Source organism: Piliocolobus tephrosceles, chromosome 14 (assembly GCF_002776525.5).
Source record: "Piliocolobus tephrosceles isolate RC106 chromosome 14, ASM277652v3, whole genome shotgun sequence".
Taxonomy (NCBI): domain Eukaryota; kingdom Metazoa; phylum Chordata; class Mammalia; order Primates; family Cercopithecidae; genus Piliocolobus; species Piliocolobus tephrosceles.
The window spans coordinates 7477291-7502484 of NC_045447.1; the positions used below are offsets into that span (position 1 = coordinate 7477291).

Sequence of the window (25194 nt, forward strand, 5' to 3'; positions counted from 1 at the left end):
GCCTCAAGTGATGTACCCACCTCAGCCTCCCAAAGCGCTGGGATTACAGGCGTGAGCCACCGTGTCTGGCCCTAAACTTATATAACTGATAATTTAACATGAAAAAACATGCTGGGGAGGGAGGCTTCCCTCAGGCTGTCTTGAAAAGGCACTTGTGTGCCTCCCTCTGGTGCGTCAACCTCGTTCGTGGCCATGAGCATACAACTTTGGCAGACCAGGCCCACACAGGAAATTAAACCAAAGTCATGAATACAGAAATGCTTTTCTTCTCAAATGCCATTTGACCTCTTCTATCAAACATTCTGACACATCTGGATTTGATCAAAGTTACATAATCGGGGAAGTGGCCTGGAAAACACCTGGAATAAGCAGAATGCAGATCCCCGCCCAGAGGTGGCCATCCACTTGAAGTGTGGGTTGAAGTGGGACGGTCCCAAACATGTCGACAGATGCTGGGAATGTTATGCAAGAGGATGAGGCCTTTGTTAGGAAGGAAAGGGCCTTCCACTGCTTTTTGATTCAACAGGACATCAGGCGATCCAAGGCAGTCTCTCAACTTTCCTCTCCAGTTCTTGCTCTAGTCCATAAATTAATGGCCAAAGCCCAAAGGGAAGTATTGCTCATGCATGCCTCTGGACCGAGACACTGAAGCGTAGCCACAGTCCAACACCAAAACCTTCCAGTCAATTCCCAATCCAGGCTGATGTCAAAATTGACTCACAGTGTATAAATGCCAAGTTACTTGCTTCATTTCATAGTGAACTATGCTCGTCAACCTTAAAAATGATCACAGCTTACAAGGCCAAAGTTGCAGAAAATACTTAAATCTTTCTTGCTTAAGACATGAACTTTCCACCGGTCCCTCTGTTAGGAAATGAGATCCCCTAAAGAAGCCCGAAGGCTTCATTCAAAAAAAGACGCCCCAAATAGTTCCCTTCTTCTGTTCTTCCAGAAGATCTTTTGGCTATTGTCTCGGGAAATAAATTTTAGCATCTGCTATTATTCTTACTTTTTTTGGTGAACATTTTCTGCAGCCTCCTTTCTGAGTCACACTTTAAATAGGTTTAAGATCTGGATCTTCAAAAGTGCCTCTCACTCCACTTAAAACCATATTGTTATTTTGTCATAATGTTAACAAAAAGGTTTCCACTCACCAACTAAACTCAGAAAAAGTCACTAATTAGCTAGCTGAGCACCAAGAACAGTGACAGCTAAAAAATGCCTCAAACCTCTAAAAAGCACTGGCTCTGGCTATGAGAGTATAAAATTATTTGGAAATTTTATAAGAAGCAGGCCACAAAATTCACCGGAACTGTGTGCATGATTAACTTGTTTAGACAGTATTCTAAGAAAATGGTTTGGGTCTTTAAAGTACAATTAAAAGATGGTTTTATATAAAAATAATCCTTTCTCAAAGCTGTGAGTCACTGATCAAAAATGTTGACAGAAGATTCTCGGACATGGCCCATCTGGCCTAGACTCCAGGGGCTGCTGGTGCTACGCCGGACACCGGCCAACAGCCAGGGAAGGGAAATGCCCGTGAACCCCAGCACCGGCTACTTCACAGCCCAACAGGGGACTTGACCTCCAGGAAAAACATCCCCAGGAAGCTTCCCACCTTCCTGCTGGCACTTGTGCCCAACATCATAGTTCCTACTAGAGTATAAGGCGGCCAGCCATGGAGCATTCATTACTGTTCACACTGCGGGCTCTCCGGAAGGTTCTTGGAGATGGTTCAGTGTTGGGGGCACAGGAGATGGAGCATGTCAGATGTGACAAACGTTCCCTTTAATTTTGCTCACATTCAATTATTTAAACTTGTGCTGCTTTATTCATATTTCCTTTGTGGGTCCTTCACTATTATCCTCCAGTTCAAGGAATCTCTGTAATTTAAAAATCTATAAAACAGATCCTTCTAAAAAGAGGCTTCGTGTTTTATTTCATACTCCGTTCCAACAGATGAGATCATGCTCAGACTATTCTCAAGTTATTTTATAACAGTCTCACACAACTTTTCAAAATATGAGCTTAGAGGAAAAGTATTATTTCCCACATTTTGAGCTTGATGAAAGTCATTTTATCTATATCTACATGGTCCTTTATTTTGTAAATTTACACCTTCACCCAGAGAAGTTAAAATTATTAAAACACACACACACACACACACACACACACACACATACACACAGAGACATACGTTTAACTGAACACAGCTTTTGTGTTATCTTCAGACCCCAGAACACTGTGTCAGCTGCTAGGGTGCAGGGAGAGGCAGGGCAGTGGTGGAAAGACGTAAAGAATCAGCAGTAGCGCCTGCTCCTCGTGGGAGAAACACAGCTCCTGAAAACTTACAGACTCAACAGCAAAAGTCTAATGGAAGGCCAGTGCTGTCCTGTGGATGAATTTTTTTTTTTTTTTTAAGATGGAGTTTCGCTCTTGTTGCCCAGGCTGGAATGCATGGTGCGATCTCGGCTCACCGCAACCTCCCCCTCCCAGGTTCAAGTGATTCTCCTGCCTCAGCCTCCTGCATAGCTGGGATTACAGCCGTCCACTACCACACCGGGCTAATATTTAGTATTTTTTTTAGTAGAGATGGGGTTTCACCATGTTGGCCAGGCTGGTCTCGAATCTGAGTCACCTCGGCCTCCCAAAGTGCTGGGATTATAGATGTGAGCCACGTGCCCAGCCCTGTGGATGAGTCTATAAGTCTAAGAGCACAGACAGTGGGAGCCAGGAGTTGAGGGGGTGAGCTCACTGGGATGAGGAAGGGGACCCTGAACAAGACAGTGCCTCACAAGGGAAGGAGGATTCACCAGGGACCCATGGCCAGCCTGCCACGCCAAGGCCACTAAGGTGCGGATCCTTATTGTGTTGTGCTATGGACCCCTCTGGCAGCAGGTGATGCCTAGGGACTTCTCACAATGAATTTTTAAATGCACAAAATAAAATACTGAGGATTGCAAAGGAAAACAGTCTTCAAAATACTTTTTGAAACAGTCCTCAAAATACTTTTAAAAACTTGTAATATAGCTCTTATTAATGTATTAAATAGCTGTGTCTTTATTCGCACATTAAATAACAAGATCCAGTAGCAATTGTGTCATTTCAAAGTAGTGGTGTGAATAATAACCACAACTGTTACCTGATATGAAATACTGGTTTCTGGCCAAGCGTGGTGGCTCACTCCTATAATCCCAGCACTTTGGGAGGCTGAGGCGGGCAGATCACCTGAGGTCAGGAGTTCAAGACCAGCCTGGCCAACATGGTGAAACCCTGTCTCTACTAAAGATATAAAAATTAGCTGGGCATGGTGGCAGGTGCCTGTAATCCTAGCTACTCAGGAGGTCAAGGCAGGAGAATCGCTTCAACCTGGGAGGCAGAGGCTGAAGTGAGCTAAGATCATGCCACTGCACCCCAGTCTGAGTGGCAAGAGGGAAATTCGGTCCCCCGACCAAAAAAAAAAGAAAAGAAAAGAAAAAAAGAAATACCTGCTTTCTACCAGAGACAGTCACAAGCACTGTAATATTACTGTGGTTTGTTACCTGTGTTCTTCAAAAACTGAAATGCTAAATTTTAGTAAGAGGTTAGTGAAATAAAGTTTTAATTTTTCCCATCAGAGGACATGGAGCCCTTGAATTCTATCCCAGACTCCCAGGGTCTTCCAGGTTAACAACTCTTGCACTAAGGAATTGGCTCAATAAAACCTCAGCATTCTCACAGGAAGAGCCTAAAAAGGAGACTGGGATAAATTAGTGAGAAGTCCAAATTATGCAATTTTCTTTTAAAATAAATGCAGTTTTATTACTTTCCACTTATAGCCATTATAGGCAGTACATTAAATGAGTTTCTAGAGAAACCTCCTTTAAAAATAAAGTTATTTAAATTAGTCCAAGGTTTAAATATTTCCCCCGGAATCTTTTACATGACAACGTCTTAGCCAGACAATTTTTAAGAAACAAAATTCTCCATCCTAACTCCTATCCCTATCAATAGTCCAAATCTTAACCTTTTTTTTTTTTTTTTTTTTAAGACAGAGTCTGGCTCTGTTGCCCAGGCTGGAGTATGGTGACGCAATCTTGGATCACTGCAACCTCCACCTCCCAGGTTCAAGCGAATCTCCTGCCTCAGCCTCCCGAGTAGCTGGGACTGCAGGTGCGTACCACCATGCCCAGCTAATTTTTGTATTTTTAGTAGAGACGGGTTTTCACCATGTTGGCCAGGCTGGTCTTGAACTCCTGACCTCAAGCGATCTGCCTGTCTTGGCCTCAAATACTAACCTTTCTGAAGATACACAGTCCCTGTCCCTCTACCTCAACCAAAAAGGGGGGGAAAAATTGTGTCACCTTCTAAGAATCTATGGTGAAAAAGTCTCCAATTACTGGAAATGGAGTACGAAGCACTCATAAATAGAGATGCTACTATCTTCAAGGCCATTCTGAACACCTGCCATTCACGCCCATGTCAGGACCGAGGCTGGAAGTCATCCTCTGTCAGTTCCCACCCTGCATCTTGGCACTTTTCCTCCTCAATCTCTCATCGCTTCTGTCTTTTCCATGCTCCACCACACCCTTGGCTGGGTCCCCCTTTGGCCATTCCACCTCCACTCCCTACTATCAGGGCCATCTTTCTCAAATGCAGACCTGACCAGGTCACTCTCTTGCTTCAAATCCCCTAGAGATGGCTGCCAGCTGAGAGGCAGAAGAGAGCATGGGCTTGGGAGGTGGCCCTGTGTGCCAATGGTCAGCTACCACTTACTGGCAGTGTCATCGGGGGCAATGCTGGGATCACGATGTGTTTTGTAGGGTAGCTGGCAGTTTGTAGCTAACATGGGACATGTTTTTGAGGGCCTAGGCATGCACAGGTCCTCAAAAAATGGCTGGGGTTGTTATTCCTTCCACCACTATAGTAAAAGTCTGAGCTCCTGAGGTAGGCATGCCAGGCCCTTCAGGGTTGAGTCTGGGAGCATCTGGCCCTCTACCCCTGCTTTCCACTCCAACCTCCCCAAACTCCTTTCAGATCCCCCAGGCCTCCTGTTGCTTGCCTCTCCTGACTGTACTGTGACAAGTACCATTTACTCTCCCGAGAGTTCCCTCCCCAGCCTCTTCTGCTCTTCCTGGCCTCCCTATCTCCCAGAAACCTTCTCTAACTGGTCCTTCCTCCTCCCATCACCTCACCCACAACAGGTTGCTTCTCCTTTAACCCATTGGGGTACCTGCTATCTGTCTCTATCACCACCCTGCATCTATCACCCAGTAAGCAATCTGTTCACATGTCCCCTGCAGTACAATAAGCATGGGCTCTGGTGAATAGGCCTTGTTCAAATCTCAACACCAGCATGTCTTGAAGATGTTTGTTTCTGAGCCTCAGTTTCTCAACTGCACAACAGGGCAACAATGGCATGGCATCAACCTAGTTGGGCTGTCGGGAGGGCTCAATGAATCCTGCATGCAGAGAATTTCTGCATGGATGCCAACTGTGGCACCTGACACTGGGATGCTCCCTGCAGAACAACCGCGCCTTCTCTTATCTTACACCACGTCTTGTCTTCTGCCGCCACAGTGTAAACTCCTGTGGGGTAGAGACCAAGCCCTCGTATCTCAGAGCCTTCTGTGCCTGCTCAGTGCAACGCAACGACACAGCACTGCTGGGTGAACTCAGATGCAGAACACCCTGCATTTGTTTGTCTTTAGCAACAAGGTACTGAATAATGCAGTTTAATAATCTGTTAACCTGTAATAAGTATAGCAATAATGACAGATAGTAAAGTTGAAAAACAAATGCAATCTGACCAGGAAAACCTATATAAAAGCCTAGGGAATGCAATGATTTGTTTTGAATGAAATATAAACCATGGCCAAAATCCTAAAGGTATAATGTAAAAACACAGTTCTCTGTGCTTTCAAAAGAAATAGGATTTGCTCCAGATTCCTAACAGACACCACAGTGAGCTCCCCGGACACCTTCCCAAAAGGTTCCGGGAATTCCTGCACTGGACGCAGATCCAAACTCTCCGGAGTCAGCCTGCTAATACCCACAAAGGCATTTTTATTGTCACAGGCCATTTGCAACAGACTGAAAGGCCTCCCCTTCTGCTGCCAACCATGGATGGTTTGAAAGCATTCATTTCACATTTCCTCTTCTTTTAACATGTCTTCATGGACTCCTGCTTCAGCTGACACCAGAGTCACTGGGCTACCCAATTTCCCCAGAAAGCCTTGTTAGCCATCAGTATTTTTATTGCTGATCTGGGTAAATGAACATGACCCTCCCCACCTCATGGTATTTTGGCTTCAAAAAGCAATGCCTAATTCTATTCATGGCCTGTCTTTAAACACAATTTTAAGGTATTCAATGTACAACACTATTAGCTACATTTGAGGGCTTCTAAGACAGATAAAGACTAGGTTTCTATAGAGAATTTAAGAGTAATGAGGTTAAAGTTTATGCAACTTCACGTGAAAGAATAATAGCTAATACTGACTGATTCCGTACCGAGCGCCAGCACTTCATCTGCACTGAATCCCTATAACCTTATTAGGTAGACTCTATTATGAAGGCATTTGAGGGCAGGAATGGAAACAGAGACGTGAAGTTACTGATGGCCTCTCCGTCCAGCTACTCATCCATACATCAGCTGCCTGCCCATCATCTAACTGTCTCCTGTGCTTCACTTGCTCTCATTCTCTCTCCGTACCCACCCACCCCAGCCCCACTGGCCATCCTCTTCCTCTTTGTCCCCCTTCTGTCAGTCTTCCTTCCCTCCCAGCTTGGTTTTTTTTCCCTTTCTTGTCTCAACCTTTTTGTCTTTGTCTCTCAGTCTCTGTCTCTACAGATCTCCCCCTTCTGTCTGTCTCCCCGTCCTCCCTCTCTTCTTCCCACCTGTTTCTCTCTGTCTTCCCTATCGCCAGTATTCAACACATGCAATATAACAAAAATATTTATGGTGTAACATGGTAAAGAAAGTAGGATTTGAAAACCAACTTCTTTTTTTTTTTTTTTTGAGATGGAGTTTTCGCTCTTGTTGCCCAGGCTGGAGTGCAATGGCGAGATCTCGGCTCACTGCCACCTCCGCCTCCAGGGTTCAAGTGATTCTCCTGCCTTAGCCTCCTGAGTAGCTGGAATTACAGGCACCTGCCACCACGCCGAGCTACTTTCTTGTATTTTTAGTAGAGACAGGGTTTCAGCATGTTGGCCAGGCCGGTCTTGAATTCCTGACCTCAAGTGATCCACCGGCCTCGGCCTCCCAAAGTGCTGGGATTACAGGCGTGAGCCACCGTGCCTGGTCTGAAAACCAATTTCTAGAGCAAGCTTGTTCAACCTATGGCCCACAGGCTGCATGTGGCCCAGGACGGCTTTGAATGTAGCCTAAAACAAATTTGCAAACTTTCTTAAAAACATTATGAGATTTCTGGCCAGGTGCGGTGGCTCACACCTGTAATCCCAGCACTTTGGGAGGCCGAGGCAGGAGAATGGCATGAACCCAGGAGGCGGAGCTTGCAGTGAGCTGAGACCGTGCCATCGCACTCCAGCCTGGGCGACAAAGTGAGACTCCGTCTCAAAAATAAAAAAAAATAAAAAAAAGAGAGATTTTTGTGGAATTTGTTTTGTTTAGCTCATCAGCTATCGTTAGTGTTAGTGTATTTCATGTGTGGCCCAAGACAATTCTTCTTCCAATGTGGCCCAGGGAAGTCAAGATTGGACACCCCTGTTCCAGAGTAACCATTCTACTCATCTGAGGACAAAGTTACACTATCAAAACTAAGTAATTATAATTAGCAAGCTATTCCTAATAGCTTTGAAACTGTAACTTCACTATGTAAGAAAACAAGACTGACCATAAGCTGATAATTGTTAAAGCCATATAGTAAACACATGGGAGTTCATTATGCTGTCTACTTTTGAGACAGTTTTAGGCTGAGTGAGGTGGTTCATGCCTGTAATCCCAGCACTTTGGGAGGCTGAGGTGGGAGGATTGCTTGAGCCCAGGAGTTCGAGACCAGCCTGGGCAACATAGTGAGACCCATCTCTATTTTTTTAAATTAAAAAAAAAAAGAGAGAGATAGTTTTAAAAAGTGACACTAAAGAAGAACAAACCTATGAACTTATTTTATAAATTGTTCTTCTGTGTGTTTAATTAAGATCCACCGTTATGGAGGAAAAGTCAAGGTCTTCCAATGTCCCATTTGATCTTTAGTTCTTACGTATTTAAAGAAGCTATCCATTTATTTATTTCTTTTTCTGCTTTTATTTCAGATCAGTGATTACACTGGCACGATTACAATGACTTGATTTTACAAGGTGATAAGTAGCACCAGATTTTCAGTTTTCACGTTTGAGGCTGTGGAAATATTGTCTCTGGACAGGAGAAATAAAATGCCAACCATGAGCCAATGGGAATTTCTCTTCCACAATTCAAATATTCACTCCGGGAGTAACAGAGGGTTAGAGGAAGAGAAGAAATTTTTCAGCCAAAAATCAAGGACAGGAAGTATTAATTATATGCATCAAAACAAACTTAGAAACAAACCGTTTCATTAACAAGAAAAACTATGGGTGGAATCAGCTCAATTCTATCATCACTTCAGCTATTAGAGAAAATGGTAAAGCCACCATTTTAGGCTGCTAAATATTTGCTCAAAATAACAACTTACTTCTCTAGGCTCTTGCTCCGTGCCAGGCTCTCTGCTAAACAATTTACATGAAGTCTCTCAACAACTCAGTGAGGTAGGGATCACTACAGGCCTTATTTTAGAAATGGGAACACCAAGGTACAGTGAACCTCAGTGAATGCGCAAGACCAGCCAAGAGCACAGATGGCATCTGGGTCCAGGTTAGCTGGCTCAGGAACTGCCTGCCTGTGCAGAAGAATGGGACCCTAGGAACACTGTGGGAGCCATAAACCTGCCTGGACTAAAGAGCATCTCAGAGGAATCTCCTATCAACATAAAACACATACATTTAACTCTTATCGGTTTCAGAGCCTTCCTTCAATCATCTTATAGACCCTCAAAACAATTCTCTAAGGTGGCTGAACAGAGGATGGTCTCTCTGTCTTAGAGGTTAAAAACATGGAAACTCAGAGAGGTCAGAGGAAAACTGGCATCTCCTGCCTCCAAACTGAAACTGGGGCCTTTACTCTTCTCTAGAAACCTCAGAGCGCTGGTGTGAACATGAAGTGAGGCTGTACATGAGTTGCTCAGGCTGGGGCCTGTGACATCGTAAATGGTCAGCAATGTTAATAGCACCCAAAATGAAATGGACGGACTGGCCTTTTATTAGGCAACAGAAAGAGTCTCACTTCCTTTGTTACTGAACAAGGGAAGTATCTGATGACCTCAGGAGAGAGCAGAAAGCAAGCATAAGCTTCTCCAAAGCTCAAGTTCTAAAAGCGAATATGTAGGGCTGGCACCACATGAAGCATCCGCTGGAAAGTTAGCTGCTGAAAAGAAGCATTTAAAAGTGGGCCCTTAAAATAACTTTTGAAAGTTCAGGCTGAGGGCAGTGGCTCATGCCTGTAGGGATGCACTTTGGGGAGGCCAAGGTGGGAGGATCGCTTGAGGCCAGTAGTTCAACACTGGCCTGGCCTGGGCAAACTAGTGAAAATAGTGAGACTCTGTCTCTACAAAAACAAAAGAAAAATTTAAATTAGCCAGGTAGCATGTGCCCACAGCCCCAGCTACTTGGGGAGCTGAGGTAGGAGGGCTGCTCGAGCCCAGGAGCTCAAGGCTGCAGTGAGCTGTGACTGTGCCACTGCAGTCCAGTCTGGGTGACAGAACAAGATCCTATTTCCAAAAACAACAACAACAACGAAAAGTTCAAGAGTGCAGTTCACGGACAATAGTATTTGATTCTACAGTACACAACTGTCACATACATGTACAATATTCATGCACAATGTATGTAAATACAAACACATGAACAAATGAAAATAAAATGAAAAGAAAACCCTGAATTCAAAAGGCTAGTGTTCATGTTTTCTTTGACATCTCCAGGGGAAAGAAATAATCAGATAATTCAGTGTTCAAAGTAGACCGAAGATTGCAAAGCGAAATGTGCTCCTGGTAAATAGATACTGCTATAAACACGCATCTGCACAAAAAGTTGGAGAGCAAAATTCACATGTTATAAATGTTTATATGTGCACACAGTATTTCTAGAAGGGCACACATAAAACTCCAGGGTGATTACCTCTAGGAGGGGAAACTGAATAGGAGAGGGAATTACTTATCACTAAATACCCTTTTAGGATTTCTTACATACAGGTATTTTTATATACATTTTAAAAAATTTAATCCTACTGCTAAAGCTAATCATTTTGCCAGGATCAGGTTTCTAGAAGAGAGAAAGAGACTACTCTTATATTTCAGGGATTAATTGGAGGAGTTTCTGGAGATACCATTTTAAAAACCACAGTGAATTCCAAAAAAGACAAATTGTCACAATCAGTAGAGCATCCAGTGGCTAAAAGTGGGCTCTCCCGAGCCAGATAGCATGAGTTCAAATCCCAGGACCCACACTCACTGGCTCTGTGACCCTAGACAAGTTACCTAACCTTTTGATGACTCAGTTTCCTCATCTATAAAATGGAAATAATGATAGTGCTATCATGAAAGATAAGTATATTAGATCACATAGAGTAATGAAACAGTATTTGGCACACAGTAAGCATTTAATAATTGTTAGCCATCTTTATGTTTACCAATGTTGCTTCGACAGCTAGGCTGAGTAGCAGGTAGCATGCACCATCAAACTGCATTTATGGTGGAAGCTTCTTTGATAGAACGATGAAAAACTTGATCTCATTCAATCCTCTCCCTGACATGGGATGCCTGGGACCCTGAGAGGGCGTCAATAAACACTGACTGACTGACACTGATTGGCTGATTTAGGCTGTCAGTGAAAGTGGGAAGCCTGGATTACTTATCCAGATGTTAGGAACTATTTTGCCCGAAAGACAAATAGCACTTTCAGTCTTTAAGAGACAATCACTGAGGCTTGTTAAAGTCTACCAACCACAAAATAATTCCATTTACTTTCTCTAATTAAATATAACAACGAAAAGAAGAAAACTCAGTAAGAAAGAATTCCCAGAGTGACACCTTCCTAGATAAAGGCTTAACCCAAGGCAGTCTGCTGTACTAGAACTTTTTTTTTTTTTTTTTTGAGACCTGAGAGTCAACATTATAATTCATTTCAAGACATGTTGGAATAAGATGTTTTAGATTTTCCCCCAAAACAATAATTAAACCAGCCAGGTCCATACTAAATCTCCAGTTTACTCCCAGGAAAACAAAACAATGCCGTGGCAAAGCCGTGACCTAAACTTTGCTCCAGCTTTGCAGTTACAAAAGTCCATTCATCCCTGCCTTAGACACCCATCTGCAAAGTGGAGATGATGATGCCTAACACTAACTCGTTACAGATGTAAATGAGAATGTGCTCAGAATTTTGAGCAACTTGGAAAAAATAAGCGATGTATTAACTGAAGATTATTTGGACTGCTCAGACGTCAACTTTTCGGGACAAATAAACCATCTCCACCCTCCAAATGCTAGGCTCCGTGAGCCCACTCCACCTAGATGAGCCTTCTCTGGGCCATTCAGTCCCCGGAATCCCAGAAAGAGAAGAGAAGTGAGGTACACAAACTGTGGCAAGAAGGGCAAACACATTTCATCCACATCACTAGTGTGAGCTACATATGTGACTCCAAGCAGGCATTCAGGGTAGAGTCAGAGGTTAAGGAAAGAAAAATAGGTTATAAAATTAATGAGGCCTCTGTTTATTTCTCCTGCTTTTTAAAAAAGAAAACCATGGCATTCTAGCAGAAATCCTACTTGCTCTAAAGTGAGCTTCACATTTCTACTCTTTTTTTTTTTTTTTTTTCCTGAGATGGAGTCTTGCTCTGTCACCCAGGCTGGAGTGCAGTGGCGCGATCGTGGCTCACTGCAACCTCCACCTCCCGGGTTCAAGCATTTCTCCTGCCTCAGCCTCCCAAGTAGCTGAGATTACAGGCGCGTACCACCAAGCCTGGCTAATTTTTTGCATTTTTAGTAGAAATGGGGTTTCACCATGTTGGCCAGGCTGGTCTCGAAATTTTGACCTCAAATGCTCCACCCGTCTCAGCCTCCCAAAGTGTTGGGATTAGAGGCGTGAGCCACCGCGCCCGGCCACATTTCTACTCTTATATTTTAAGTCTTAAATGAAAACAACTGAGAAGAACAAGTGCCACCCCATCTCTAAAGCACAGTCTTTCTGCTGAAGGCAACGATCTGGGAGCACTAGTCTCAAATCAGATCAATTACATAGCCACCTAGAAGCAGCGAAAGTGAAGACCCATAACCCTTAATTTACTTTTTTCCATTTAGAAAACTAAAGACTACAACAGGAAAGAAAAATAAAATAAAACAGATGTAATTAAAGAAGGAGAGCAGGTAGAACGCAAAAGTGAAGCCCCCGTGGCTCTGAGCTTCACTGAAGGAACCGAACATGACACCCCAGTACTCTGGGGGACTCCTTGGAAACGCCTTCTTAAATGGGCTGTGATCCCTCTCTCTTCCCCTGAAAAGTCAGCGAATTCCTAAGACCTCTTCGTGGTCTGCAGATAAGATGGGGGTGGGGGAGATGGAAAGATCACTTGAAATTCTGTATCCATAAATGGTAGAGTGGTGTTCCTTGTGTACATGATGCTTAATGGAAATCGCATGTTTTCACAAACACGGGTCGATCTTTTTAACACACAATTCCAATTAACGGTGGAAATTCCATAACGTGGGATCCCAGGGATGTTAAGGCCTGTTGAGTTCACTTTCTCAAACTTTTTCGGGGGAGCCTGCAGTGTGGGGCCCCGGACGCCGCCGTCACCATCCGGCGTGGCTCTCCCGGGGCTGGCGCCGGGGCTGGGGGCCACGCTCCGCCGGCGGTGCCTAGGGGCCATCGCGAGAAAGAGAAAGAGACAGAGAGAAACAGAGAGAGAGACAGAGACAGAGACAGAGACAGAGAGAGAGAGACAGAGAAGAGAAAAGAAAAGAGGAGAAGAAGAGAGGAGAAGAGAAAGGAGAAAAAGAGAAGCCCCGGGGAGGGCGCAGGAGGGAGGGCGCGGGCGGCGAGGCCTAGGAAGGGCCCAGCCAGCAGCGGGAGGGCGCGCGACTACTCAGCCCAACTCGCGCGGCCCGGGCTTACCTTCCAGATAACAGCTGGAGGACGAGGACAGCCCCTTCTTGGATTTGCAGCCCACCAGCTTCAGGCAGATCTCCAACATTTTCCCGCGCCAGCGACGTCGGGGGCCAGAGCCCCTCTCCCAGCTCGGTCCGCGGGCCCGGCTCAGGCCCGGCTCGGCCTGCGCGCCCCCCCGGGCGCTCCCGGCCCCGCCAGGCCGCCCTCACCGCAGCCCCGCGCGCCCGCGCCCGCCCATGGCCGCGGCCGCGTCTCCGCCTCGCCAGGACGCGCCTGTTAACAAAGGGCCCGGAGAGGGCGCCCGCCAGGCCCGTCCCCGCCCCGCCGCCGCCCGAGCCTTAACCCCCTCCTGGCCGCGCTCGTCCTCACCCTGGGGCCCCCGGCGTTCCTGAGGCAGAGCCCGGCCCAAAGCCACCGCCGCTTTCCAAAGCCAACCCGGGCCAATGGCGATCCTCGCAGGGGGAAGGCCGCACGTGGCCGGAGGAGGTCTTTCTCCGCCTGGAAGCGAAGTCCCAACCCCGGCGGGGAGGATGCAGGCCTGCTCCACTCCACTTTAGAAGCCGCGCGCAACTCCACCGCGGCCTGGGGCGTCCCCAACCTGCACCGCATTTGGCGAGTTTCCCGGTGCGCGGTGCCAGGCAAATCCTCTGACCCGAGGACGCTTGTGAAAATGCAAATTCCTCTGCAGTTACCAATACTAACTGGTCTCATTTCTACTCAACGCGCGTCCTGTGATTAAGGCTGAGGCAGTGGGTGTCTGGGGAGGAAGTCAGAGCTGGCACCCACAGGACAACCACACGGGCGGACGACACTCCGGTCAGGCCGCACACCCAGACCAGGATGTGAGGTCAGGCTGCGAACAGACGGGTGTGAGCTCAGAGTGAGAAGCCTTAGTCCCCACAATGAGAATTTTCAGATGCAAGGTCTGAGCCTCCTCTCTGATTCATTTTCTTTAACAGAGAACTTTCCCCCTTCCTTTGGCCGAGTGCCACGGGGTGAGGGTGGGGAGGAATCATTATTTAAAATCCATTTCATTCAATTCTTTTAAACTCTTGTTTGGACTGACCACAGACAATGTTATAAAGTAGCAGCAATCACAATCGTGTTATTGGCACAGATCCAGAAATCTAGGTCAGAGGGAAACAGTAAGGAACCCAATGGCACCAAATAATTCAGTAAAATCAGGTAAGTTCCCCTCATGACAGGAAAAGGAATTTATTTCATTTATGTATTTCATAAATGGTGTTAATCACAAAACTGCAAGAGGGAGAAGTTTAGTCCACATCTTCTAGCCACGAAGAGTAAGAGCTGACATGTATCGAGCTCTTCCCGTGTGCCATGTTACCTTCATTACTGCATCTGCGCAATTACCCTGTGAGGAAACAGATTATCCCAATTCTTCAGGTTAAAAAAACAAGCAAACAAACAAAAAAGCCCACAGATGCTCAGAGAAGTCAAACACCTTGCCCACAGCTGGAAACAGGCGGAAATGGACTCAACACAGGTCTGCCTGGCTCCAAGGATCCTGACCAGTGGATGATGTTGCCCCTTCACACCAAGAATAAATTCCAAGTGGATTAAAGCATTGGATATCTTTGGTCAAATAACTAGCATTGTCATTATATGTTTCAGAGAAAGCCTTGGTTATGAGACCCTGGCTATTTTCTCGCCTATCCTGTAAGGACAAAAACCCAAGTATCTTGAGTACATCAGGAACGGCTAAGTAACAAGATCTTCACTTAGCTCTGCCAAAAACAGCACATAAAAACTCCAACTGGACTGGATGTGACTAGTGTATATCACAGGGGTTCTCGGCCAGGATGTCATTAACTTTTCACATGTGTCCTGCCCAATTCTGATCAACATACAACATGCATTTTTACTGCAATTGAATGGACCTACTGCTAGAGTCGTGGTACCAGATCAGGCCTCATGAGCATCCAAGAGAGCACCATCAGGGAAGTTTGCAGCTCTCATCATCTGGAGATGCAGGACGACAGGGTCCCCAGGGGATGGGTGCAGTGACTCTGGATGCTTTCTATGATCTGGGAGGCGCTGTTATTCTGCTGGACAGCCTGTATGTGGTGACTGCTAACGTGTTTAGTGTTGTCTTGAATCTTTCAACCTCTACACATAATGCCAAAAATAACTCAAAAGGGTGCCACCAATACCAAAAAGTGAAAAAATACATTATCTGTTTTGCTGCCCTTTTAGAAAGTTCAGGGGCCTTGTTTCAGACGATAAAAAAGTCTTTCATTATATAGCATTTCATATTAAAGGGCCATATTCAAATTGGCAGCTTAATGCCAAGAATTACACATTATTAGGCATTTTGGAAATTCTAGCCATATCCTTCAATACTGTCTGTTAATACAGGCCCAGATATTTGCTTGCCTTGTGCTGTACTTTATATTGGTATATAAGTTTATTTTTTAAAGCTAATTATTATTACTAATATTCTGCTCCTGAGTCTAAAATGATCTTATACTCTTAAAATGAATGATGCTTATAAACTGTATCCAAATCTTTTTTAGGTATAAAACCATATATCAACAGATCTAACAAAACACTGAATTAGTGGCAATGAACACTGAAAAAGCTGCCAAACTCTACACAACCGTATCAAACCTGGCCTATTCTTTCCAGATCCAGGTTTTGATGCTTTTGAAACTCACTTGCCAGATATGAAGAGCATTCTGTTACAAGCAAATAAAGGAGAGCTTCAATCTTCTTACCAAAAGAATACCCCAAGAAGGATTCCTTCTAATCAACCTAAGACCTAAAAGCCATTAGCTAAAAAGACTTTTTAAAAGAAAGAAAGGGAAAGGAAAGAAATTAAAGACTGTGAACTAACTTTTTTGCTTTGTTGCATTAGTTTGGGAAGAAATACACTTTTAATGTGCATGTAGTATGTGCCAGTCACTCTTAAGCCTCACAGCAACCTAATGATTTTGTATAGTTTAATTCCATTTCACAGGTAACAACTGACTGGAGGGAGAGGGGGAAGTATCCTGTCCAAGTTCACACAGCCAGGAGATAGTAAAGGAGAAAGGTCTTGAACTTTGTAAAATGGCAGAAAATTTCCAATTTAAGTGAGAGGTGGATAATATAAGTAAGATCAGAAAATGAAATAAATAACATTAACTGTTGGGAAAACATGTCTTAGGAGAAAGTAATTCAGGGAACTAGAGCTATTTAAGAATTTTTTTTTTTTGAGACGGTGAAATCCCATCTCTACTAAAAGTACAAAAAAATTAGCTGGGCGTGGTGGCGGGCACCTGTAATCCCAGCTAATCGGGAGGCTGAGGCAGAGAACTGCTTGAACCTGGGAGGCGGAAGTTGCAGTGAGCAGACATCGCGCCAACACACTCCAGCCTGGGTGACAGAGCAAGACTCTATCTCAGGAAAAAAAAAAAAAAAAGGAATATTAAGAAGGAAAGGATAAAATCCCCAATTACATTAAAGCATGGGATCTGAACAATGTTTCTAAAAGTATAATCCATGGACAATCTATTTTGAATAATGTGGGGCTTGCTTAAAATGCCGAGTCTTGGTTTCTAGTCTAGAATCAGGATATGTGCAATGGGCTGGATCTGAAGTTGATCTGCATGCATATGGAAGACGGAAATCCACTGTTTGGGGGCCAGGAGCGGTAGCTCATGCCTGTAATCCCAGCACTTTGGGAGGCCGAGGTGGGTGGATCACCTGAGGTCAGGAGTTCAAGACCAGCCTGGCCAATACGGGGAAATCCCGTCTCTACTAAAAATACAAAAATTAGCCAGGCGTGGTGGTGCACACCTGTAATCCCAGCTACTCGAGAGGCTGAGGCAGGAGAATTGCTTGAACCTGTGGAGGTTGCAGTGTGCCAACACTGCACCACTGCACTCCAGCCTGGGCAACAGAGCAAGACTCCGTTTCAAAAAAAGAAAAAAGGAAAAGAAATCCGCTGTTTTGGAAGAGGGAAGAGTTGCTTACTTTCACTGGGAGTAGGACAAACAGGAATGGATATTTCTAAAATTTAATTCATTTGAAAGCAATTTCCGAATTTAAGATATGCATAACTCTAGAACAAGTTACCAAAAGAAGACTCTCCTTGGATGATTAGAGGAGAGAGACTGATTTTTTTTTTTTTTAATTTGGAATTTAGTCCTATTGAAAAGCTGGGCAGGCACCCACCATAGAAGTGGGTCAAGGGAAGGAGGCAGGATTCAGGATGTGGATGCTCCATCTCTCAGCAGCAGGACTGGGTGTGAATGCAGGTGGAACAGAGACAGATGAACCTGACAGGAGGCCTGGCTTGGGACCCCAGGACCAGATGACCCCAGGTCTGTACGACGCCTTCACTGTTTCCAGCACAGCTAGTAGCTTTAGGGGGAGAACAGCAAAGATCTTGAGGTATGTGCACACTATTTCACATGCAAATGCCAACAAAGCCCACTTTCTCTGATTCAGCAAACACTGTCCAGTGAGAGCCTGCCAGGTAGGTCCTCTAGCTCTGTGGGTCTAGTGTATGTCCAACTAAAGGATAAGATAGCTTAAAAAATCATTTCCGTCATACTAGTTTTTGCCACTGTATAGGGACATGTGCATCCCTTTAAGTCTCACATTTTTTCAGTCGGGTAGCACTACCTGCTGGTCACAAGTTATGTGTCACAAAGGCTAGTGCTGAGTCTCAGATCTGCCACTCACTGTGGGGCCATGGGCAATGACTTCACCTCTCAGAGCCTCAATTTTGTTATCTGAAAAATGGGAGGTAGTCATAAGAGCAGTTATCTCACAGGGTTATTATGAAGATTAGGAATCATGTATGGAGAGTGCCCAAAGCACAGAAGGTGCTCGATTATCAGTAGCTACTGTTATTTCCAAAAGAGGACTACTCCTGTATCAGGTCTGTGTTCCTGCCTACATCTTACTGGGACTCAGGCAAGAGTTCAAATTAACAAACATGCTATATGAAAATGATTCCAGAAAGCAGTCTGGAGGTTTTCCAAGAGACAAGGAAATCAATTTATTCTATGATGAGAAAGAAACACTAGCTATGAGGTAGGAGTAGCAACTAAGATTCAAACGTGACAGAGAGCCCCACCTTTCATCCTAAAGCAAAAGTTTGCAACCACAGCTTTAGCAAAACACAAACCCCACACTCCCGCATCTTGAATGGGGACCTAATTCAGACCCAAGATTTCGTGCACAGGCTGCACAGATGACTGTCCTTCAAATGACAATGATTTTTCTGTTAGTCCTCTTGGTATTTCCAGGCTCTAATTCTCAGCTGGGGAGCAAATCTGAACTGCCTTAGAGGAAATCTGCTTTCTAGAAAATCCCATTACAGTAAGACTTTACTATATTTTTATAATTAACAAGTCTAAACCTAACTGTTAAATATTTTTCTCTAGAAGGAGAGAATTAATAGTATTAGTATGCTCATTTTTTTAAATTAATTTTTCTTTTTAATCAAAGTAATATACATAACATGGTTAAAACTCAAACAGTACTAAAAGTCTTATAAAAAAGGCTAAAAACAGTCTTGTAAAAATCTGGTAATAAAAAACAGCAATCCCATTCCCCCGTCTGTTTCCCCACAGACAGCCTCCTTTAGATTTTAGCTAATAACATCATCTTGCTCTTTCTGAATTCATTAGATTTATCCATTATCTATTAACTTATGACAGCAGTATTATACTATCACCATCCATAACCCCCAAAAACAATAAAATCACAATTTGGGGGATAAATCAATAGTCAGTGTTTACATTACTAGAATGATGTAAATATTGTTCACTGCTTAGCCAATAATATACTATGAATGTTTCCTTTATTATACAACTTTGTTTATCCTAGAGATATTGCCTTGTTTTCATTTAACCAGTCTTCTATATACCTATTACCATTGTCCCTCAAATACTTCAAAGATCTGTCAAATATCTAGTGATATTTTTTCCAATCACTAAAACATTTCAAATATTCTCAGTTCTACTTATTGACTTAACTTCTTCATTTTGCTGGAATTCATCATCCAGTAGCTTCACAGAGGTGGGGCAGAAGGGTGCATGCCTAAAAAAATACCTTTCTTCTACCCTGACAGTTTGTCTGGGTATAGAATTCCAGGTTGAAAATAATTTTCCCAAACGAATTTTGAAGGCATTTATCTACTACTATCTAGTTTCCAGTAAGTATTGTTTAGAAATGCAATCCCATTCTGGTTCCTGAAAATGACTTGCTTTTTTTTCTCTTTGGAAACTTTTAGGATCTTCTAATGTTCTTGGTGTTTCACAATGATATGGCCTGGAGTGAGTCTCTTTCATATATTATTCTGGGCACTCATAAATTCAGAGATTTATGTCATTAGTTTTGGAAAATACTCACTTCACTAAACTCTGAAATTTTTCCTTACATTTAATGTCTCCTAACTTCTCCTCCATTTGTTTCTTTGTTGTTATCATTATTTTTTTCAGTTTTCATTCTGGAATTCCTATAAAAAGGATATTAAAGCCCTGGGATTGAGTTTCTAATTTTCTTTTCTTTTTCTTTTTCTTTTGAAACAGAGTTTCACTCTTGTTGCCCAGGCTGGAGTGCAATGGCGTGGTCTCAGCTCACTACAACTTCTGCCTCCTGGGTTCAAGCAATTCTCCTGTCTCAGCCTCCCGAGAGTTTCTAATTTTCTTACCTGTTCTCTCTTATAGTTCTCTCAGTAGTCCATGTCTTTGTCTTTATGTTCTGTTAGGTTGGTGCAAAAGTAGTCACGGTTTTTGTCATTAAAATGGCAAAAGTCCCAATTACTTTGTACCAACCCAATACATTCTGGGACAATTTTCCACATCTTCTGTTGGATTTTAGATTTGGGCTATAATGTTTTTAATATTAAACAATTCATTCTTGCTGGGCATGGTGGCTCACACCTGTAATCCCAGCCCTTTGGGACGCTGAGGCAAGAGGATCACTTGAGCCCAGGAGTTCAAGACCAGCCTGGGCAACACAGTGAGATCCCATCTCTCTACAAAAAATTAAAAAATTAGCCAGGTGTGGTGGTGCGTGCCTGTAGTCCCAGTTGTTCAGGGGGCTGAGGCAGGTTGGGAATGCAATGAGCTGTGATCTTGCCACTGCACTCCAGCCTGGGTGACAAAGAGAGACCATGTCTCAAAAAAGAAAAAAGAAAAAAGAAAAAAATAAATAAAATAAAAATAATTCATTCTTATTCTGATTGTTATTGTTTTTAAAAGCATCCTGTTTTCTGCCATTTGCAATCTCTCTCTCTCAGGATAGCAAAGAGTAGTTCTTTTTTTTTAAACAGTGTTTTGTGGGAAGTGTATAGCTTTATTTATTTATTTATTATTTTTGAGACAGAGTCTCACTGTGTCACCCAGGCTGGAGTGTACTAGCGCAATCTCGGATCACTACAACCTGCGTCTCCCAGGTTCAAGCAATTCTCCTTCCTCGGCCTCCCAATAGTTGGCATTACGGGTGCCTGCCACCACACTCGGTTAATTTTTCTATTTTTAGTGGAGATGGGGTTTCTCTATGTTGGCCAGGCTGGTCTCAAACTCCTGACCGGAGGTGATCTGCCCACCTTGGCCTCCCAAAGTGTTGGGATTACAGGCGTGAGCCATGGCAGCCAGCTTGAATTGTTCTTTTGAACTCTTCTTCTGTTGCCTGCATTGTCTTTATTTCTACCAAGTTCCTATTTTCTGCTATTTGTTTTACCCTTTATCTATTAATATCAGGTTAGAGACTTTCCTCTAATGCCTAGAGAAATTTGGCTGGCCATTCACTCTCTATGAATGAGCAACTAAAAAGATGACTGTTAGTTTTGTATGTGTGGAAGGGGCACAGCCACTGGAAGGCTTCAGTGAAAGGAGATGGTGAACTCACTTTTTCAAGAGAATCCCTAAATGTTGGTATCTATAAGGCTTTTCTCTAGGGTCATTCAACTTTTTCCCTCTAGAAAAGAATATTTCAATCTCTTCTCTATTAGGCCCCTGGCTAGCAGGTATTAGAAGAGGGCTGGGAATTCAGTATGCAGACTTTTAAAAAATCTGCTCTTTGCCCACTCCACTATTTTTCAGCCAATGGCCTACCTGGACCCATGCTGGGGGTCAGGCTCCTGAGTCCAGAGCCTCTACAGGGCATTTCTCAATATAATGCCTCTGGTCTCCTGTAGGTGGGAAGGAGAGGTGGTCATCTGACTATATGGGGTTGGAGAGGGGTTTGAAGAATCTAAACCCTCTTTTTACAGGCTTTCAATTGATCCCCTTGATTTCAGCTTCAGGTCTCACCCCCTGCTTTCTGTGGCACTAATGTCTCTAATTTCTGAGCTTTCCCCAGATTCTTACAGGCAAACCAGGTCACTCTTAATTAGGGTCTCTCTCAGAAGAGGTTAGGTTTTGGCATCCTTAGTTCTGCTAAATCTATTACCCCTCTCTTTGCCTTTCTTATCCCCTACTGTCTCCTTTGGGGTCCTTTAGTCCTTACACATCTTCACTTAAAAAATATATATATATATTTTGGCCAGGCGTGGTGGCTCATGCCTGTAATCCCAGCACTTTGGGAGGCTTAGGCGGCTAGATCGTTTGAGCACAGCCTGGCCAACATGGCGAAACCCCATCTCTACAAATATACAAAAATTTGCTGGGCGTGGTGGCATGTGCCCGTAATCCCAGCTACTCAGGAAACTCAGGCAGGAGAATTGCCTGAACCCAGGAGGTGGAGGCTGCAGTGAGCCGAGATTGCGCCAACTCTGTTTCAAAAAATAAATATATAAATCTTTTTATTGTCATTTTAAGAATTTATTTTCCCCGTATTGCAGTTCAGACAACTGTGACACAGATAGGTTACATAACTTGCACCAGGTCACACAGCAAGTTAGTGGCAGGGCAAGGAAAACCCGTATCTTCAAACTCCCTTGTTAGATCCCTTTCCCATTGCATGACAACTACTAGGTACCCATGACAGACAAGTTTTAGGATACTAGGCTGAAAAACTAAAATTTGTTGCAAACTATAGGTTTTAAATCTTCATTTCGCTGGTGGTGAAGAAACAACAAAACTCTAAATTCTTAAATACAGTTACAACACTGTACCTTAAGTTTTAATGATAAACAGAAATATTATTAAGCAAAAATTGTTTGGGATATTCTTATTAAACTCTAAGGGCCTGAATTCAACTTAAAGAGATTTTGCCATGGTTTCATGAAATGTCTCTGTCCCTTTACCTTAACTTTTTAAATAGATACCAAATAATTTTATTTTAAATCACTGTACATCTTGTTTTTAATCTGAATATTGAAGAAAGATTAAGGTATCTATAAAACAAGTAAATGGAAAATAGCAATGTTACAGCTTTGTTGCAATCAAAAATAGCAATGCTGTAAAAACCCTAAAGCCTTCAAATTATTATCTGTGTGATAAGATTTATAATGAGGTAAACTCAGCCAAGCAGGAGGAACTGATAAAAGAAAAAGCCCAAGCCTGGTTATTGGCAAGCTCCTTTTGTTTAAAGTGTTGTTAACTTTGAATTGGTAAACCAATGGTTAATATGTTCCTCTCTTTCTCTAAGACTAAAAGAATCTGCGAAAGCAGCAGAGCAGGCCTAGGAGATCACATTACATTTGGGGGTGGGGGAAGAAGGCAGCTGGAGGCCAGTGTAGAGAGAAGGGCTAAAAGGGAAAGAAAACAAGCTGTCTAAACCTCCCCACAGTGTAAAACCCAGCAGGGATTAGGAGGCAGTGGAGGAGCCAGTGTTTATCCAAGATATCTCTGGGGCAGTTGGAACTGGCTATAAAAGTATAGGCTCCTCCAGTATGAATATCCTGTCAGCAGCCTAGAGCTGTACCCTACGAAAGCAAAGTTCTTGGTAATTGTTACCAAGGCTTGAAACCCTAGAAATGAATTACTAAAGGGAAGTTAATGTTTATTTCTTCAAACCATTCAGTACCAATTTGTTTTGTTGTCAAGGTTTTCAACACACACAAAGGACAAATGGAACCAGAAGATTTCTTCCCTCTACTTGTTAGAAATGACTGCTGTCCTTAGAAGAGCAATGGGATCTCTAAACGGAACTGCTCTTTTTCTTCCTTTAAGTGACAGATGTGGCATATTAATCCAGAACTACATATTAACTGAACAAGAGCAGTTACAGTTAACCTAGGAGAAACTGTTCACTAAGTGGCACTGTGGTGATGGCAGGAAAGGGCTAGCTCAGTGGCCATGCAGCCACTTGAAAACAAAACAGCAAAGCAGAGTTTTGCTTTCAAAGGCAACCTGGTAAAAGCTGTCCTCTTTGTTTGCCACCTCTCCTACGAGCTGGTGCATAAGATCTATATTCTTTACAGCAACACCAAAATCAAATTTAATGTCTAAGTTATTTTCATATTCCCCAAGTGTGGTGGTGAACTGTATGTGTCAGCTTGACTAGGCCCCCAGGATGCCCAGATATTAAACATTATTTCCCGGTGTGTCTGTCAGGGTGTTTCTAGAATAGATTAGCATTTGAATTGGCGAACTGCCTAAGCAGATGGCCCTCCCCACTTTGGCTGGGAGGGCCTGATTAGAACAAAAAGACAGAGTAATCCCAGCACTTTGGGAGGCCGAGGCGGGCGGATCATGAGGTCAGGAGATCGAGACCATCCTGGCTAACACGGTGAAACCCAGTCTCTACCAAAAATAGAAAAAATTAGCCGGGCGTGGTGGCGGGCGCCTGTAGTCCCAGCTCCTCCGGAGGCTGAGGCAGGAGAATGGCGTGAACCCGGCAGGCGGAGCTTGCAGTGAGCCGAGATCACGCCACTACACTCCAGCGTAGGCGACAGAGTGAGACTTCATCTCAAAAAAAGAAAAAGGAAAAAAAAAAAAAAAGAACAAAAAGAAAAAGTAAGGTTGGATTTACCCTCCCTCTGCCTGACTGCTTGAGCTGGGACATGGATCTTCTCCTTCCCTCAGCCCTCTGGGTTCTCAGACCTTCAGACTCAGACTGGAATCCACATCACTGGCCCTCAGCAATCAGGCCTTCAAACTACACCAGCGGCTTTCCTGGGTCTCCATCTGGCAGAGAGCAGACTGTGGGACTTCTCAGGCTCCATCATCTCAGGAGCCAATACCTTATAATCAATCTCTTCAAAAGATACACATTAGGCCGGGTACGGTGGCTCAAGCCTGTAATCCCAGCACTTTGGGAGGCCGAGACGGGCGGATCATGAGGTCAGGAGATCGAGACCATCCTGGCTAACATGTTGAAACCCCGTCTCTACTAAAAATACAAAAAACTAGCCGGGCGAGGTGGTGGGCGCCTGTAGTCCCAGCTACTCCGGAGGCTGAGGCAGGAGAATGGCGTGAACCCAGGAGGCGGAGCTTGCAGTGAGCTGAGATCCGGCCACTGCACTCCAGCCCAGGAGACACAGCAAGACTCCGTCTCAAAAAAAAAAAAAAAAAAAAAAAAAAAAAAAAAAAAAAAAAAACAAAAGATACACATTGAGGATATCTATTCCGATAGGCAGACTCTATTGGTTCCTGTGTCTCTGGAGAGAAGAACTATAATACACTAGGCAATAATCAGTCATATTTACAGTTATATCATATGACAAATGTTCTGGTGTAATTTAACAGTAAAATTAACTCCTCAATAACACTTAGGCCAACAACTGCATATCAACTAGACTTTCTTTGATGAAAATGAACAGGAATCCCATACAGGACCCCGGAAGCCATACAACACTGGCTCTTGACATCTGTTTTTTCTCTTGCCTTCAACCCCTAAGTTTTAGGCCTTAACCCCTCAGTTGTAGACGGGACACACCACCCCAGAATAAAGATTTCATTTCCCAGACTCTCTTATGGCCAGCCACTGCCACATGACTAAGTGATGGTATGTGGGCAAAAGTGCTGTGTAAGACTTCTGGGTCAGGTTCTTCAAAGCAATAGGCACGCAGTCCCTTTCCTCTTTCTGGTGTCCACTTTCCTCTTTCTGGTGTACACTGCCTGCGACGGCCCACGGCAGCTGGCGTGGGCATTTTGGATCCTGAGGTAGAAGCTG

General features: G+C 43.9%; 1 protein-coding gene across 3 annotated transcripts in view; it reads right to left on the reverse strand.

Annotated features, from left to right (window-relative positions):
- The window catches only part of ABL1 (ABL proto-oncogene 1, non-receptor tyrosine kinase), a 181369-nt gene that overhangs the window by 41137 nt on the left and 115038 nt on the right, over window positions 1–25194 (reverse strand). The window contains exon 1 of one of the 3 annotated variants that reach the window (XM_023216936.1): window positions 13180–13925. The exons of the other annotated variants lie outside the window; for them this stretch is intronic. Coding sequence (XP_023072704.1) covers window positions 13180–13258 — 79 coding nt within the window. The 5' untranslated portion in view covers window positions 13259–13925. Of the gene's footprint in view, window positions 1–13179; window positions 13926–25194 lie in introns of those variants that run through there. 3 annotated transcript variants of the gene reach the window in all.